Source organism: Oncorhynchus mykiss, chromosome 10 (genome assembly GCF_057628025.1).
Source record: "Oncorhynchus mykiss isolate SJ-2025 chromosome 10, ASM5762802v1, whole genome shotgun sequence".
NCBI lineage: Eukaryota > Metazoa > Chordata > Actinopteri > Salmoniformes > Salmonidae > Oncorhynchus > Oncorhynchus mykiss.
The window spans coordinates 9998138-10016229 of record NC_143031.1 but is presented as its reverse complement, the minus strand read 5'-3'; the positions used below and the strand labels follow the sequence as shown (position 1 = coordinate 10016229).

At 44.8% G+C, this 18092-nt stretch overlaps 1 protein-coding gene and 1 long non-coding RNA gene across 8 annotated transcripts in view; both read left to right on the top strand.

The window, feature by feature from the left end:
• The first annotated feature begins 1401 nt into the window (after positions 1 to 1401).
• Positions 1402 to 5406, top strand: LOC149979932 (uncharacterized). Its single transcript, XR_016484108.1, has 2 exons — positions 1402 to 1522; positions 1671 to 5406. It is a non-coding gene; the product is annotated as an uncharacterized LOC149979932 (long non-coding RNA).
• A 51-nt stretch (positions 5407 to 5457) lies between these two features.
• afap1l1b (actin filament associated protein 1-like 1b) overlaps positions 5458 to 18092 on the top strand; it is a 31345-nt gene continuing 18710 nt past the window's right edge. For 3 of the 7 annotated variants that reach the window (XR_016484106.1, XR_016484105.1, XR_016484107.1), the window contains exon 1: positions 5499 to 5672. Coding sequence is in view for 4 of the 7 variants with exons in the window: in XM_090188916.1 (XP_090045042.1) it covers positions 5615 to 5672 (58 nt within the window). In the remaining 3 variants the exon portion in view is untranslated. Of the gene's footprint in view, positions 5673 to 18092 lie in introns of all 7 variants that reach the window. The other 4 variants (XM_090188915.1, XM_090188914.1, XM_090188916.1 and 1 more) reach the window with 3 other exon arrangements.

Here is an 18092-nt window from a genome sequence, read left to right as displayed (position 1 = left end):
AGTAGAGAACACTCGTAGAGAACACTAGAAGAGGACGCTGGTAGAGAACACTAGTAGAGAACACTCGTAGAGAACACTAGTAGAGAACACTCGTAGAGAACACTAGTAGAGAACACTCGTAGAGAACACTAGAAGAGGACGCTGGTAGAGAACACTAGTAGAGAACACTCGTAGAGAACACTAGAAGAGGACACTGGTAGAGAACACTAGTAGAGAACACTCGTAGAGAACACTAGTAGAGAACACTCGTAGAGAACACTAGTAGAGAACACTCGTAGAGAACACTAGAAGAGGACGCTGGTAGAGAACACTAGTAGAGAACACTCGTAGAGAACACTAGAAGAGGACACTGGTAGAGAACACTAGTAGAGAACACTCGTAGAGAACACTAAAAGAGACCACTCGTAGAGACCACTAGAAGAGGACACTGGTAGAGAACACTAGTAGAGAACACTCGTAGAGAACACTAGAAGAGGACACTGGTAGAGAACACTCGTAGAGACCATTAGAAGAGACCACTAGTAGAGACCACTTGATGAGAACACTAGTAGAGAACACTAGAAGAGGACACTGGTAGAGAACACTAGTAGAGAACACTCGTAGAGAACACTAGAAGCGACCACTAGTAGAGACCACTTGATGAGAACACTAGTAGAGAACACTAGAAGAGACCACTAGTAGAGACCACTAGAAGAGGACACTGGTAGAGAACACTCGTAGAGAACATTAGAAGAGACTACTAGTAGAGACCACTTGATGAGACCACTAGTAGAGACCACTTGATGAGACCACTAGTAGAGACCACGTGATGAGACCACAAGTAGAGACCACTTGATGAGAACACTAGTAGAGAACACTAGAATAGGATATTGAGGAAACCTATACCAAATTGTTGCAGTGAATTGTGTTGTTTTACAGGGTCAGCCATAATAGTACGGCACCCCTGGAGTAAATTATGACGAAGTGCCTTTCTCAAGAACACATTAGATTTTTCACCTTTACAGCTCCTTTATTCAAAACAGAATCCTTTCGGTTCCTGGCCCAACACTCTAACCGCTAGGCTACCTGCTGTATGCAATTGAGATTCTCCCGATGTCTCTATGAGGAAGTCTGGGCTGGCGGGACACTTCCTACTACAGGAATTGACCTCGTCCATGGTGTCACAGAGATAAGAGTCTCCTCTGCTCCTCTCAGGAGACGGGTTCACCCCAGGTCCACTCACCTGGAAATTAGGTCTGGACAGGGAAGGAGGTTCAGAGCCATTCCGAGAGAGATATGGAGAACGTTGTCCCGACTGAACAGTCAGCTAGTGTCCATCCTATCTTACCTTTAGTATTAACCTCAGGTCAGAACCAGGAAGTGTGATTGTTGTCAGAGGAAGTACAGGTGAATGTATGACTAAAATCATTCCATGTTTTCCTCACAACCATTCCTCCCTCAGATCTACCCATATGATGTGTTGGTGGTCACCATAAGGAGGCAGAACCAGCCCCCCAATGACGTGGACAGAGCCAGGCTAGAGGTGAGTTTCTCGCAGGTTTGTTAACATGCAAGTAATGAACACCTCTCACTGCACATGCTATGTGGTAAGTCAATTGTATTTCCATTTCTGAGTTGGTTATGACAGTGTCTGCAACAACACTAACCTGTGTGTAATCTCTCTTTGCCAGCGCCACCTGTCTCCTGAGGACTTCTACCGGGTGTTTAGGATGACTATGCCTGATTTTGACCGGCTGGCACTGTGGAAGAGAAACGAGCTCAAGAAACAAGTCCGACTGTTCTGAAAGGATCAGACTGTAGAAGCTCAGTATAGCAGCCTGCTGGGCTTAACGTTAGAGGGGCCTGAGTCCTCACTGAGAGCCATAATAACCAGTCTGGGTAGTCCTCGATCCATCAGGTCAGAGTCACAGCAGAACCAGAACTAAAACCAGCTTGGGTTCTAGCCATAGAAATAGAATGAGTTGTAATGATATAGTTCTGTTGTTCCAGGACATCCTCCGAGCCAGAGAAATCCAGCCAGCCTGAGTCTATACATCAATAATATATCTCTGGAAAAAGAGGAGTAACAGGCTCCTCCCCCTGAGCCATGTCTGTTTGTGGGAGAACTAGACCAGGCTAGTTCTGCCTATGCTTCCAGTATTATGCGTTTGCTTTATTAGGAGGAGTTTAACTATAGTTCATGGCTGTCACGTCATGAGGTTATAGCAGATTTGAACCCTTTTCAGGTTGCAGGTTTGGAGAGCTCTGAGACATTATCTTATGATCAAGCAGGAAAGAGAACACCAGCAAACTGTCCAAACAGAACGTTCTACCAGTTAAACTCTGTCCTTGCTTTCTTTACTCTAAATATATTGTTTCATTCAGACTTTTATTTATTTATTTTTTACATTGAGACTAAAATGTTGTATTTCTTAATAGAGCAAGGGTCCCCCGCGGAGTGAAAGGCTAGATCGATGTATTGTGGTAGTACGGTTTAAGAAAATGTGTGGATCATTGTGTGTTTACTGAAAAACCAAAGTACAACTATATTAAGAACCAATTAGTTTGTTTGCTTGTGTTGTTTTTGTTTTAGATAGCAACATGCTTAAAGAGCGACTGTCCCTAAAAAGCAACTTCTCTTTTTGAAAACAGCCTATGTGGCATCGATATGAGTCAAAATTATTTATTCAAGTGTTAAAATTTACTACAAAGTGTAAAATAGGATAGTTTTGGTCATAAAGTCAGTCTCATCCAAAATCAGAGATTTGCGAGATAATAGAAAAAAATGTATGTTACGGAATGAATGGTACCCTAACAGAATGAAGGGTACCCTAACAGAATGAAGGGTACCCTAACAGTTTTCCTAGACTTGGGTTTATTTCAATGTGGTTTGACATTTGAAATCCCTATGGGGCTAGTTAAAGACAATCAGTAAATTACACAATGTACATGGAACAATCATTTAAAATATTAATAGCTCCAAATTTTAAAAAAAGAAGAAAATGTACTACTTTAAAATGAAGATAGCATGGGCAGCGCCTTTTAGGCTGTCACAGACACTATAATGGCACAAATACAAAGATGAGTCCATCTATCACTATGGCCTCTTGTTCGCACACGTATCTACCCTCTCATTGGCTAGAATGGTCCCACCTGATTTCGCCTACTCCCACCTGCTTTCTGTCTTCGAGGACATGTATTTCCATTGTTAGAGCGGTCAATCGACTATCTTGTCAATATAATAGACCATCTTTGCTACGTGGGAACACACACACAAAAGACACCCACTTTAACCCCCCCGTTTGGCTTCAGTCATGGCCTTCTTAATGACCAAGCCAAAAAATGAGGCCAAATCAGGAAGTTCAGCTCCACTTTAAACACACTGAATGCACGTTTCCAGAGAATATAAGACCAGGCTTTTGTCTACGTACTAGCAGTTGATTGTTTTACTAAATTGACGGGAAGGATCCAAACAATGTAATGTATGTGTTGGAGTTTTGGATTATTTAATCTTATCAATTTCAATTGAACCAAAGGGTTTCATTTACAGTAATGGAATATCATGTTATGATTGGATCTTGAATTGTATTCAGAGCTGGGATTGTAGTGAGGATAAAAGCTGACGTGACTGACTCTTCATGGGGAGACATGACCTGATTCTAACTCAACACATGGAGACAGAGATAATGAATAGAGATATACATTAATTAGATGGAATCTGCCTGTGGAGGAAAGTGGATTGAAGGGATCGGAGACCAGAAATCTGGATTAGAGATGAAATAGAGGAATGGTTCTGAATTAGATTACAACTGAAAGGGATTGAATGAACTCTTCCTTGAACAATACCAAGGTGAGGAGGGAATGAATCGAGGTGAGAAGGGAAGGAATCGAGGTGAGACGGGAAGGAATTGAGGTGATGGAATTTTTATGGATGTTGAAGTGGAATTGATTTGATGGAATTGTCCTGATTGGTCTATGTGGATACCAGTCCAAATGACAACAAGGGTCCTGATATAATTTGTTTTAGTTTTAGTTTCATACAGTGCGATCTAAATCAACTTAGGGGTGTGAAATGATTACTGGTTGCTAAAGAATACACTATAGTGTGCATACAGTAGAACAAAACATTATCCTGCTGGGTTTTGAAGACGTGACTCCTAGTTATCTCCTGTTGGGTTTTGAAGACGTGACTCCTAGTTATCTCCTGTTGGGTTTTGAAGAGGTGACTCCTAGTTATCTCCTGTTGGGTTTTGAAGAGGTGACTCCTAGTTATCTCCTGTTGGGTTTTGATGAGGTGACTCCTGTTGGGTTTTGAAGAGGTGACTCCTAGTTATCTCCTGTTGGGTTTTGAAGAGGTGACTCCTAGTTATCTCCTGTTGGGTTTTGATGAGGTGACTCCTGTTGGGTTTTGAAGAGGTGACTCCTAGTTATCTCCTGTTGGGTTTTGAAGAGGTGACTCCTAGTTATCTCCTGTTGGGTTTTGAAGAGGTGACTCCTAGTTATCTCCTGTTGGGTTTTGAAGAGGTGACTCCTAGTTATCTCCTGTTGGGTTTTGAAGAGGTGACTCCTAGTTATCTCCTGTTGGGTTTTGAAGACGTGACTCCTAGTTATCTCCTGTTGGGTTTTGAAGACGTGACTCCTAGTTATCTCCTGTTGGGTTTTGAAGACGTGACTCCTAGTTATCTCCTGTTGGGTTTTGAAGAGGTGACTCCTAGTTATCTCCTGTTGGGTTTTGAGGATGTGACCCCTAGTTATCTCCTGTTGGGTTTTGAAGAGGTGACTCCTAGTTATCTCCAGTTGGGTTTTGAAGAGGTGACTCCTAGTTATCTCCTGTTGGGTTTTGAAGAGGTGACTCCTAGTAATCCAATAGATCATACAATATTCTTGGTAGCCTACATGCAAAGCTGTCCTTTTTCTTTCAGTTGTATTTGGATGGTCTGGTATGAGGTTGTGCGTCATAGGAAGATATAGTTCTGATTGTTAGTGTATACAGCACTGCCTTTATCAGACTCATATTAGTCATACTGACTAGCAGCAGTCATTTAGTATAAATAACTCTTACTGTCATCTTTGTAATGGCTGTTTGTTTTATGTGTGTGTGTGTGTGTGTGTGTGTGTGTGTGTGTGTGTGTGTGTGTGTGTGTGTGTGTGTGTGTGTGTGTGAGAGAGAGAGAGAGTCGCAAGTTATCATAGATATTTACAATACTAACAGCAATACTGGTCAATAATGTACATACAGTACTTCCAGAATTCACAATCTCATTTTTGAATCTATATCCATTATAAAAGGTTTGGGAGACTGTTAAATGTATGTTTTCATTTTGTAACTGTACAAAGCAATCTGCATATTATTTATTTCAATGTCAGAACTACTGCTCAACAAATGATGTACATATTTTATTTAAATTAAAGCAGTTTACATGTGGATATTTGTCTGTGTTGATTGTACTAAGGTGATGTCATCGTGTGTAGCACAGTAGCCAATTAGATGTATTTTAAACTAGCGCTAGGACCCTGTGAGAGCGAGCAGATGAGGGAAACTCGCGTCTGTGACTGACTCATTTCTGTGTGTCACTTACGCCACACATGGGTCCACGTCGTGTAGCCTACTGCTGCGCAAACTTGTGCAAAATAAATGAACGTCAAAGAAGAAGCGGATTGGAAAACACACATGGATACCAGTAGTGTTAACTGTAAGTAACTGTACTATTTCTAACGCAATGGCGTGAAATGAATAGCGAAAACTGTTGAAGTATTAGTAAACTATTGAAGGAAAGTTTGGACATGTCTCTCTACCTATCGCTGTAACTGACATATCGGGGTTGATGCCTCTATTGTTGATTAATTGATGCAGTATATCGCAGTAAAGTTAAATCGGTGCAGACATGCTGTGTGAATTGAAAAAGATATCGGCGTGTTTCAGGGAAGTGATGCAATCTGAAGCTGACAGAGTACCTGTGGGAAGCTGCGCTGGAAGCGCGGAGTGTCTGGGTCTCTGTCTGCGCATCAGAATGCACAGAGGGAGAAATTGATTATTTATTTATTTTTATCAGAGGGCTTTGAGAGATTTTTTTGGGGAAAATTACAAAAACCGTTTTTTCCTACTTGGAAATAACATTTTCAAATAGCCTATACATAATATTAAAATGTTATTTTTATTTCGATGTTTTTAACAAATGTATTGTTATAATTTGAATAATAAATGCCCAGTTTAGGAGAAAACCGTTATCTTTTTTTGCTGTGTTATTATAATGCATCCTGTGTCCACCTCTCATCCTACTCTGCATCATTGTTATGGACCTTGACCTATCAGTGTTTCCTAGTCTTCCCCTTCCTCTCTCTACCGCCTGTCCTCTGTGTTCTGCTAGTTGAAGGCCAAGGATGACTATTTATGACTCGGGTGAAAACTAACTACCTCACTCTGCATCCAGGATGTCAGTCCAGCTGCATGCCCCATGCACAAACACCAGGAAAAAACACCCATTAGCCATGTATGCTGTTTGTTTCTATCCTGTGTGTGTGTGTGTGTATGTGTGTGTGTGTGTGTGTGTGTGTGTGTGTGTGTGTGTGTGTGTGTGTGTGTGTGTGTGTGTGTGTGTTACATGCATCTCCTAAGCTACATTTAAATAAATTATTTCTGTCCCTCTTAATGCCTCATTGACAAAATAGGCAGACGAAGCACAAAGACACGCATTCCTCAGTGACTTACATGTTGCATATCTAATGTGCTTTGCTAAGCTATGTTCTAGCTACACTACATTCCCTGGCCTGTACTGTCTTTGCACATTTGTGTTTTAGTCATTTAGTTCGGAGAACTACATTCAGTTCCCACGGTCTCTCCTCTGTACACTAGCTCAACAGAACCTGGTAGCATGAGACAGGATGGAGAGTTATGTTATGGTGGGAAGATTAGTGTTAGGACATAGACAAACACGTGATCCAGGTTCCACTTCCACACTCCATTCTTCCAGGGAGGAGCAACAGCAACCTTGTCCTGGTGCTGAGCCTGTTTAATAAGCACTTCAGGTGCCGCCAGTCAGAGTGCCAGCTTGGAGAGCTGTGAGGTTGCTGGTTGGTTTAGTGGCCATGAGGCCTTTCGTTTGGTTTTGAATCTGTGTGGGCATGCCTCCTTGTAGCTTCCTTTTTGTACATATTGATGTTTCGTCACCATCTGAACAAATAACAATCCGCTTGGACTGGCCAACCAAGAGGTCAAGAGAGACAGGGCTGGCCCTGAACCAAGGTAGGGATGGGAGAGACAGGGCTGGCCCTGAACCAAGGTAGGGATGGGAGAGACAGGGCTGGCCCTGAACCAAGGTAGGGATGGGAGAGACAGAGCTGGCCCTGAACCAAGGTAGGGATGGGAGAGACAGGGCTGGCCCTGAACCAAGGTAGGGTTGGGAGAGACAGGGCTGGCCCTGATCTAAGGTAGGGATGGGAGAAACAGGGCTGGCCCTGAACCAAGGTAAGGATGGGAGAGACAGGGCTGGCCCTGAACCAAGGTAGGGATGGGAGAGACAGAGCTGGCCCTGAACCAAGGTAGGGATGGGAGAGACAGGGCTGGCCCTGAACCAAGGTAGGGATGGGAGAGACAGGGCTGGCCCTGAACCAAGGTAGGGATGGGAGAGACAGGGCTGGCCCTGAACCAAGGTAGGGATGGGAGAAACAGAGCTGGCCCTGAACCAAGGTAGGGATGGGAGAGACAGGGCTGGCCCTGATCTAAGGTAGGGATGGGAGAAACAGGGCTGGCCCTGAACCAAGTTAGGGATGGGAGAGACAGGGCTGGCCCTGAACCAAGGTAGGGATGGGAGAGACAGAGCTGGCCCTGAACCAAGGTAGGGATGGGAGAGACAGAGCTGGCCCTGAACCAAGGTAGGGTTGGGAGAGACAGGGCTGGCCCTGAACCAAGGTAGGGTTGGGAGAGACAGGGCTGGCCCTGAACCAAGGTAGGGTTGGGAGAGACAGGGCTGGCCCTGAACCAAGGTAGGGTTGGGAGAGACAGGGCTGGCCCTGAACCAAGGTAAGGATGGGAGAGACAGGGCTGGCCCTGAACCAAGGTAGCGATGGGAGAGACAGAGCTGGCCCTGAACCAAGGTAGGGATGGGAGAGACAGGGCTGGCCCTGAACCAATGTAGGGTTGGGAGAGACAGGGCTGGCCCTGAACCAAGGTAGGGTTGGGAGAGACAGGGCTGGCCCTGAACCAAGGTAGGGATGGGAGAGACAGGGCTGGCCCTGAACCAAGGTAGGGTTGGGAGAGACAGGGCTGGCCCTGAACCAAGGTAGGGTTGGGAGAGACAGGGCTGGCCCTGAACCAATGTTGTGGTCTCCCTTGGCACATGTACATTCAACACATACGCTGATTTCTCACATAAATGCACACATTCATTCAGGTTACTGACCCTAGAACCCAAAGACGAAGAGTGTAAAAAAAAAATATATATATATATATATATCAGTAGGCTAGTTAGGTTTCGTTACCGGTTAGTACCTCCCTACCTGTGGGACAGTTTAGGGGAGAAGTCTTTGCGGGTGTTGGCTAGGAATATGACTCATTCAAGACTTCAGAACATTATTCTTGTTCTCCTTGCTATATTTTACAACCTGCTCTGAGCTCAAAGACTTATTGTTCCTCTTTGGAAGACATTTAGAGAGGTGCAGTCATTAACATATGGAAAACATTAATAACTAAACAATCACTCCCACCATATGTCCCATTACAATAAATATGTGATTCATGTTATCCGTGTGTGGATTTGATCCAAATCAAAGAAGCTTGACACAAAGATCTCCAACTACACACTGAGAGAAGTGCACATTCACTTGGGGAACGTCAATACATATTCATGTAACGACACATCAAAGCAGAGCTGTGTTTAACTTGGATGTAAAAGTGGACGAGATGTCTCACAGGATGAGGGCTTTGGGTAAACATTTATAGTGCTTGTTGATTTAGTCATGTATACCGAGTGTGATCTGCTCTGTGGGGTATGAAAAGATACAATTTTCAAACATCAGTATAGGATTCTGTGGTTTATGGAAAGGTCTTTCCTTCTGAATCTGCTGAATGAGTATAATTTCTTCCTATGACAATCTGTGTAACAGAACTCACAGTGGTCCTGCCCCCCCAAACCCAACCACGTGGCCTGATTAGAGAAAAAGGCCTCCTACTTATAGAATATACACCAAACGTCAGTGCACGGGGTAGGTGAATTCTGACAGAGTTGTACAGTATTTTGGTGGAGATTGTGGAGGAGACATTGAGTGGGTCTGGATTAAGACCCTTCTCTGAGCCCTGTACATGACACACTCCTATAAATACCCTGTGACGCAGAGACAAAGCCCCCAGTCTTCTGCTGCTCATAAGGCCTGATGGGCCACACAGGCCTAACACTGTCTGTCTCACGCACTGGAATGCCTGCTGAGACCAGACTGACCAACAGCATCTCTCTCTTTCTCACTCACTCACACACATACAGTTGAAGTCGGAAGTTTACATACACTTAGGTTGGAGTCATTAAAACTCGTTTTTCAACTCGTCTCCACACATTTCTTATTTAACAAACTATAGTTTTGGCAAGTCGGTTAGGACATCTACTTTGTGCACGACACAAGTCATTTTTCCAACAATTGTTAACAATTGTTATTTCACTTATAATTCCCTGTATCACAATTCCAGTGGGTCAGAAGTTCACATACACTAAGTTGACTGTGCCTTTAAACAGCTTGGAAAATCCCAGAAAATGATGTCATGGCTTTAGAAGCTTCTGATAGGCTAATTGACATCATTTGAGTCAATTGAAGGTGTACCTGTGGATGTATTTCAAGGTCTACCATGGGGAAATCAGCCAAGAACTCAGAAAACAAATTGTAGACCTCCACAAGTCTGGTTCATCCTTGGGAGCAATTTCCAAATGCCTGAAGGTACCACGTTCATCTGTACAAACAATAGTACGCAAGTATAAACACCATGGGACCACGCAGCCATCACACCGCCAAGGAAGGAGACGCGTTCTGTCTCCTAGAGATGAACGTACTTTGGTGTGAAAAGTGCAAATCAATCCCAGCACAACAGCAAAGGACCTTGTGAAGATGCTGGAGGAAACGGTTACAAAAGTATCTCAATCCACAGTAAAACAAGTCCTATATCGACACAACCTGAAAGGCCGCTCAGCAAGGAAGAAGCCACTGCTCCAAAACCGCCATAAAAAAGCCAGACTATGGTTTGCAACTGTGGATGTATTGAAGCAACATCTCAAGACATCAGGAAGTTAAAGCTTGGTTGCAAATGGGTCTTCCAGATGGACAATGACCACAAGCATACTTCCAAAGTTGTGGCAAAATGGCTTAAGGACAACAAAGTCAAGGTATTGGAGTGGCCATCACAAAGCCCTGACCTCAAGCCTATGGAACTGAAAAAGTGTGTGCGAGCAACAACAATTTAACAATTTAAAGGCAATGCTACCAAATACTAATTGAATGTATGGAAACTTCTGACCCACTGGGAATGTGATGAAATAAATAAAAGCTTAAATAAATCATTCTCTTTACTATTATTCTGACATTTCACATTCTTAAAATAATGTTGTGATCCTATGTGATCTATGACAGTGAATTTTTACTAGGATTAAATGTCAGGAATTGTGAAAACTGAGTTTAAATGTATTTGGCAAAGGTGTATGTAAACTTCTGACCTCAACTATATGTGTGTGTGTATATATATACATACATACACATGTGTAACGGCAGAGTGAAATCAGACTTATGTTGATTATGAATAGGGATGTAAGAGCTGAAATGGTCTTTGTCTGAGAGTGGCCCGCCACAGTTTGACTCCGGGGCCTGTTGAGTGGAAATCAAAGCTGCCCGTCTAAAGGGGCACTCTGTGTGCTGCCCCCCCCCCCCAAGGTCAGCGCCCTAGCAGGGGAAAGCTGAGAGACTGACTGGGCTGGGATTTTACTATGGTCGTAGATGGGAGTTGAGCTGAACTGACCTTTCTCTAACCTCGGAATGTCACGGATAGCCAAGGTCATAGAATAGCGATAAAAGACAGAGCTGTTAGAGAGAGAGAGATTTTATGAGTTATTTGAACTCCCTCCAACTCTCTCAAAATGCCCCAGAAAAGTCCTTTCACAACCATCCTGTAGAGCAGTTTGGGTTGTTTTTCTGTAACTATGACTCCCATGATGGCTTGACCTAGGTCTCATTACTGGGTCTTCAGTCAAGGAGACTCTACACAACACCAACGCAGACAAGAAACATGTGCACACACACACTCTTGTATCTCTTCAATACTCAGGCAGTATAAGGTCTAAAACAAGTGTTGTGAGGGAAAAGCGGGGAGCGAGTATTAGGACAATTATTCTCTCTTGTGGTCAGTCTGAGCCTCCAGACAGAGGAGGTCCGGTAGTTTCTATCAGTCTGACCCTCCAGACAGAGAAGGTCCGGTAGTTTCTATCATGTCTGAGCCTCCAGACAGAGGAGGTCCGGTAGTTTCTATCAGTCTGACCCTCCAGACAGAGGAGGTCCGGTAGTTTCTATCATGTCTGAGCCTCCAGCCATAGGAGGTCCGGTAGTTTCTATCAGTCTGAGCCTCCAGACAGAGAAGGTCCGGTAGTTTCTATCAGTCTGACCCTCCAGACAGAGAAGGTCCGGTAGTTTCTATCATGTCTGAGCCTCCAGACAGAGGAGGTCCGGGGCTGGCCTCTGCAGAGCATTGTCATCAATTTCCTGTTGATGTGCAGCTTGTGTTCTCCTCTAAATAAACAGTTCTGTGTTGAAATATTGGCAGAGCAGCATCCTGAATAAAACTGAGACATGCACAATAACAACGCAGATGGTAAAAAGAGTCTATGGTGTGTTTATCTTGTCATGTGGCGGTGGCGTCTTGACAATGTGGGTGTGGCGTCCTGTCATGTGGGTGTGGCGTCTTGACAATGTGGGTGTGGCGTCTTGACAATGTGGCGGTGGCGTCTTGACAATGTGGGTGTGGCCAAAGTACATTTTTAGTAGACTCCCTGATGACATAAAGTCCCACTGACCAGTTGAAACCTAGACCTCCTCTGGGAGATGGATGTTCTCATGCGGTATCTCTGGAACTTGTCTTTATAATGCATGGAGGAATGGACTCAACAGACTCGAGCCACGTCTGTCCTCACTGCCTTTGATTTCCTGAAGTGCTGTGGAATCATTTCTATGTAATGACAATGTCATCCTCCTAGACTCTGTCCTTTCCCTCCCTCTCAGTGCTGTGGCCTGTTGTCTCTCTCAGATCTGTGATTGACCCAGTCCAACTTTTTGAATTTCACCCTCCCTCCCATGTGGTCTCCATATGACCAGGCTCTGGGTGCACAAAGGCCCTCTCTATGAGTCATTCCTCAGCCCTCGGTGAGTGTGATGAACAGCAAGCCTCTCGCCACAACAGCTGATGTGCATCTTCAGCGAGAGCCTGTCCTTGGCCGTGCACTGCCCCGTAGGGAGGACATGGCAGGTCAAACCAGACCACATAGCTCTCTCTCCTCCTAGACTACAGACCATTTGTTGTGTGCAGAGACGTCTCACTAAGCTCTGGTCTGGAGAGCCTACCACTGGACAGAAAGTAAATATAGAGTAATGTGATACCATTTAAGACTCAGAGATCAGCAGATATTTTATACGATGCAGAGGTCAAATAATGTGAAAGGATGAAGGCAGTGGATGGTGACGATGAAGTGAATTTGGGATGTTGTAGTAACGAGTGTAGATTACAGGAATAGGAAGCAGAAGGTTGGGGTTGATAGAAGCTGCTGTCGTCAGCCTAGACAGGGAAACCACAGCTGCAGGACATATCCTTTTACCCATAATGCCAATGGATGCCTCTGGACCGCACAGCTGCGTCCCTACGCCCCTGCACATATCAGTGTGTTTTGACTGAATGTTTTGTTGTTTTTTGTTCTAGTTTGTAACATTGCATTGTCCCTCTTTCTTCAAGAGTATTGTCATTGTCTAATTGTGTCCCTTGTCTGGACAATGGTGTATTGTTAGGGTGCGGAAAGGCTGAGTGCAAAGAGCTTGAATTAAGGTTCAGGACAAACTCTCCTCTCTGTAGGATGGATCTGTTTTAGTGGAGACATTACTGTTGTGACCTGTTGTAGCTGTCTACATTGGCTCTGCTACCACCCATATGTATGTTATAGTAACATCAGACAGCCTCTAAGGGTTGGATTTTGTCTGTATCGCGGAAGAGCCGTGTTAAAATTGAAAGGTAATTTACGATTGCGCGACACATGCAGCGTTTACTGTGAATGCAGTCTCCGCGAACGCGGGAACATTGCCTTTACAATTCAACGGAGCTACAAAGCGACTCTTCCGCGATACTTCTGCAATAAGGATTGACTCCAGCCCTGAGAGGCTGTCGGATGTTAATGGTAGCGTGAGTGCTTGTAAGTTTGCTGATTTGTCTTGTACTGTAAGCCAGCTCTGACTATACTGGAATAGTTCTCAGGCGTGGGGAGGGAAAGGAGAGAGTACATGTCAAATTTTATGATCTAAGCTGACAGCTCTGTGATCTGGGAGTGTTGACAGTTGGCAGGCGAGGCTTTGTTGACCTGAACTCAGAACTGCGGCAGGGGTCATAGTGTTCAATCACACTGTGTGGGTGTGGCTGCAGGGGAACGTCACTAGAGGCCTCTCTGAGCACTGTGACTCAACTGAAGGGCAAATCCACAGAAAAAGAATTGCGCTGAGACTCAGATTTTTTCCAACAAACATGGATTTCAAAGTATAACAAACCATACAAACTCTATGCACAAGGAATTCTTTTAACAATTTACACTGAATATTTGACACAAAAACACTTACTGGAAGAACTGTGCAGACACAATGTTTCATGAAACTCCCGACAAAACAGTTATTGTGCTGATGTTGCTTCCAGAGGCAGTTTGGAAGTCATTAGTGAGGGTTGCAACCGAGGACAGACGCGCTTCAGCACTCAGCGGTCCTGTTCTGTGAGCCTTGTGAGGCCTACCAGTTCGCGGCTGAGCCGTTGTTTCTCCTACACGTTTCCACTTCACATTAACAGCACTTACAATTGACCGGGGCAGTTGGAAGTCACTAAGATAGCACCTCAGTAAGGCCATTCTACTGCTAATTTTAGTCTATGGCGATGCATGGCTGTGTGCTTGATTTTATACACCTGTCAGCAACGGGTGTGGCTGAAATATCAGAATCCACTCATTTGAAGTGTTTGAGTGTCCATATATCTCACACACAGTGCACACAGTGGATTCGGAAAGTGTAAATCCACTTCACTTACTGTAGTTCAATAATAGATTAAAATGCATTATTCCAAAGTCAATGTGTCATGTCATAGCTGACACCCCATTCTTTCTGCAGACATCTTTGTATCTTAATTCGGCGTAGATACTTTTGTCGTTGTAGCTCCTAGACGTTACATTTTTTTTGTACATGCATTGTGCATTCGGAAAGTATTCAGACCCCTTGACTGTTTCTACACACAATACCCCATAATGACATCACAATACCCCATAATGACATCACAATACCCCATAATGACAAAGCAAAAACAGGTATTTAGAAATGTTTGCAAATTTATAAAAAATAAAAAGCTGACATCACATTTACATAAGAATTCCGATCGTTTACTCAGGACTTTGTTGAAGCACCTTTGGCAGTGATTAAAGCCTCAAGTCATCTTGGGTATGACGCTACAAGCTTGGCAAACCTGTGTTTGGGGAGTTTCTCCCATTCTTCTCTGTAGATGCTCTCAAGCTCTGTCAGGTTGGATGGGGACTGTCGCTGCACAGCTATTTTCAGGTCTCTCCAGAGATGTTCGATCGGGTACAAGTCCGGGCTCTGGCTGGGCCACTCAAGGACATTCAGAGACTTGTCCCGAAGCCACTCCTGCTTTGTCTTGGCTGTGTGCTTAGGATCGTTATCCTGTTGGAAGGTGAACCTTCGCTCCAGTCTGAGGTCCTGAATGCGCTGGAGCAGGTTTTCATCAAGGATCTCTCTGTATTTTGCTCTGTTCATCTTTCCCTTTCCAATCCTGACTAGTCTCCCAGTCCCTGCCACTGAAAAACGTCCCCACAGCATGATGTTGCCACCACCAAGCTTCATTGTAGGGATGGTGCCAGGTTTCCTCCAGACGTGACGCTTGGCATTCAGGCCGAAGAGTTCAATCTTTCATCAGACTAGAATATCTTGTTTCTTATGGTCTAGGAGTCTTTGGTGCCTTTTGAAAAACTCCAAGGAGGCTTTCATGTGTCTTCTACTGAGGAGTGGCTTCCGTCTGGCCACTCTGCCATAAAGGCCTGACTAGTGGAGTGCTGCAGAGATGGTTGCCCTTCTGGAAGGTTCTCCCATCTCCACAGAGGAACTCTGGAGCTCTGTCAGAGTGACCAAGTTCAAGACAGGATACTGGGTGGAGCTAGTGATGGCTATTTAACAGTCTGATGGCCTTGAGATAGGAGCTGTTTTTCAGTCTCTCGGTCCCAGCTTTGATGCACCTGTCCTGACCTCGCCTTATGGATGGTAGCGGGGTGAACAGGCTGTGGCTTGGTTGGTTGTTGTCCTTGATGATCTTTTTGGCCTTCCTGTGACATCGGGTGGTGTAGGTGTCCTGGGGAGCAGGCAGTGTGCGCCCGGTGATGCATTGTGCAGACCGCACCACCCTCTGGAGAGCCTTGTGGTTGCGGGCAGTGTAGCTGCCGTACCAGGCGGTGATACAGCCCGACAGAATGCTCTCAGTTGTACTTTTGTGAGGGTCTCAGCTGGGTTGAAGATATGTGGGGGTTTTGGTAACAAGGCAATGTTTCTTAAATTTACAGAAGGCAGAAAAATGGTTCCAAAACTAAATAGAAGTGTTGATTTTACCTGGCAGGGGTCTTTACTTCAACATTTATTGTGTTTTGATGCATTTCTAATATTATTATTTTTTTTAAAGTTTTCTGGTTGATGTTTTCTAAGACCCCTTTTCCATCTGTTTGACCAGAAATCAAATGTAAAATGGTTGAGAACTGTGTGTGTGTGTGTGTGTGTGTGTGTGTGTGTGTGTGTGTGTGTGTGTGTGTGTGTGTGTGTGCGTGTGCGTGTGCGTGTGTGTGTACCTTAATTTCCAAAGAACAGCTTTTAATTAGACACAGAATTTGACATGCTGCTATGAACTTCAGGTTGGTGCTCATTGGTCATTTTACATGGAAACGACCTAAACCAGCTACACCACCCACAGGATCTCCCAGGCTGACACACTTCCCAAAGATGTCCGAGCAGAGGGCGCAGGGGAGTGGGCGTCTGGGCGAGAGGGGTGTAGGGCTGGAGGTTTGAGGGTGTTGCATGGGAATGCAAGTGGCGAGGCGAGCGGGCCAGGCCCCTCTCTGGCCCTGGCAGTAGGGGTTCAGACAGACTAGTGACCCCTAGTGACCCGGGGGGTGTGGAGTTGTGATTTCACCCCACACCGCTCCAATAACACACACATCCTACAGCACCGCTTGGCCTGGTTCTGCTCCTGCTCCCATTTTTCTCTTTCCTCATACACATACAGTATGTCTATGCTCTCTAGTGAGAGGTGATGATCACACACATCCTACAGCACCGCTTGGCCTGGTTCTGCTCCTGCTCCCATTTTTCTCTTTCCTCATACACATACAGTATGTCTATGCTCTCTAGTGAGAGGTGATGATCACACACATCCTACAGCACCGCTTGGCCTGGTTCTGCTCCTGCTCCCATTTTTCTCTTTCCTCATACACATACAGTATGTCTATGCTCTCTAGTGAGAGGTGATGATCACACACATCCTACAGCACCGCTTGGCCTGGTTCTGCTCCTGCTCCCATTTTTCTCTTTCCTCATACACATACAGTATGTCTATGCTCTCTAGTGAGAGGTGATGATCACACACATCCTACAGCACCGCTTGGCCTGGTTCTGCTCCTGCTCCCATTTCTCTTTCCTCATACACATACAGTATGTCTATGCTCTCTAGTGAGAGGTGATGATCACACACATCTATATTGTTTAGCAGCAGAAATCCAGGTTTTATTATTTTGTTAGGCTCCATTTCCTTGTTTTCAAGAGGAAGGAAACCAACCATTCTCTGTGGAAACAATCTGCTGCTCTTTTTAAACGTCTCCTCAATGAATTAGAGATTCAATCTGCTGACTATGAGAAAATAAGCCAGCATTCATTAGCTACACGTACAGTTTCTCCAAAGTGACACTCAAATGACAAGATCACAAGTCTTAAAAAAAAAAAAAGAATGGGGAAACAACCAGAGCAGTGAGGGTGAGTCATGTGATGCTCTCTGTTATGTCTGAGTGTTGAGGCTAGTCATGTGAAGCTCTCTGTTATGTCTGAGTGTTGAGGCTAGTCATGTGAAGCTCTCTGTTATGTCTGAGTGTTGAGGCTGATTAATGTGAAGCTCTCTGTTATGTCTGAGTGTTGAGGCTAGTCATGTGAAGCTCTCTATTATGTCTGAGTGTTGAGGCTAGTCATGTGTCGTGCTGTACTGCTGTGAGTGCGTTGGCAGGCATTTTGCTCAGTTCAGTCGGTGGCTCTCTGGGGTCTCCACGGTTTCCTAGTGTGTCCAGCTGTAGCCATGAGGACGTGTCAGTGTGGTGAGCAGAGAGGGAGACGGAGAGAGGCAGAAGAGTCAAGGTCACTGGATCAGCCTCACCCCCCGGATATCCCCTCTAGAGGGAAGAACCCAACCCAACACGATTCCTGTTGAATGGAAACCTTTTACTGACTGACTATGCATGCATTGAGACTTCCATTGTGGTTTCCTTGATATCATCCAGTGATGTCATTTAATTGCCAGCCCCCCCCCCCCCCCCCCCCCCCCCCCGCCAATCCCTTTTAGCAGTTTCCATCTCTAGAGACTAAGGATGCAAAGGAAGGGTATATACTGGAAACGTTCAACGTTTAACCAGTGAACTACCAACATTTTTTGTATCTTTCAAGGATTTAATGTATTTTATCTCACAACATCTAGTTGCCCTTTTTAAGGTACTTCACATTTGTACAGGTGTCTGTAATAATCACTGGCCCTCTGTGTGGCCTTATCACATGGAAAATATGTCCAAATAATTCAGGAAGATTTTCAAATAAAAATTAAA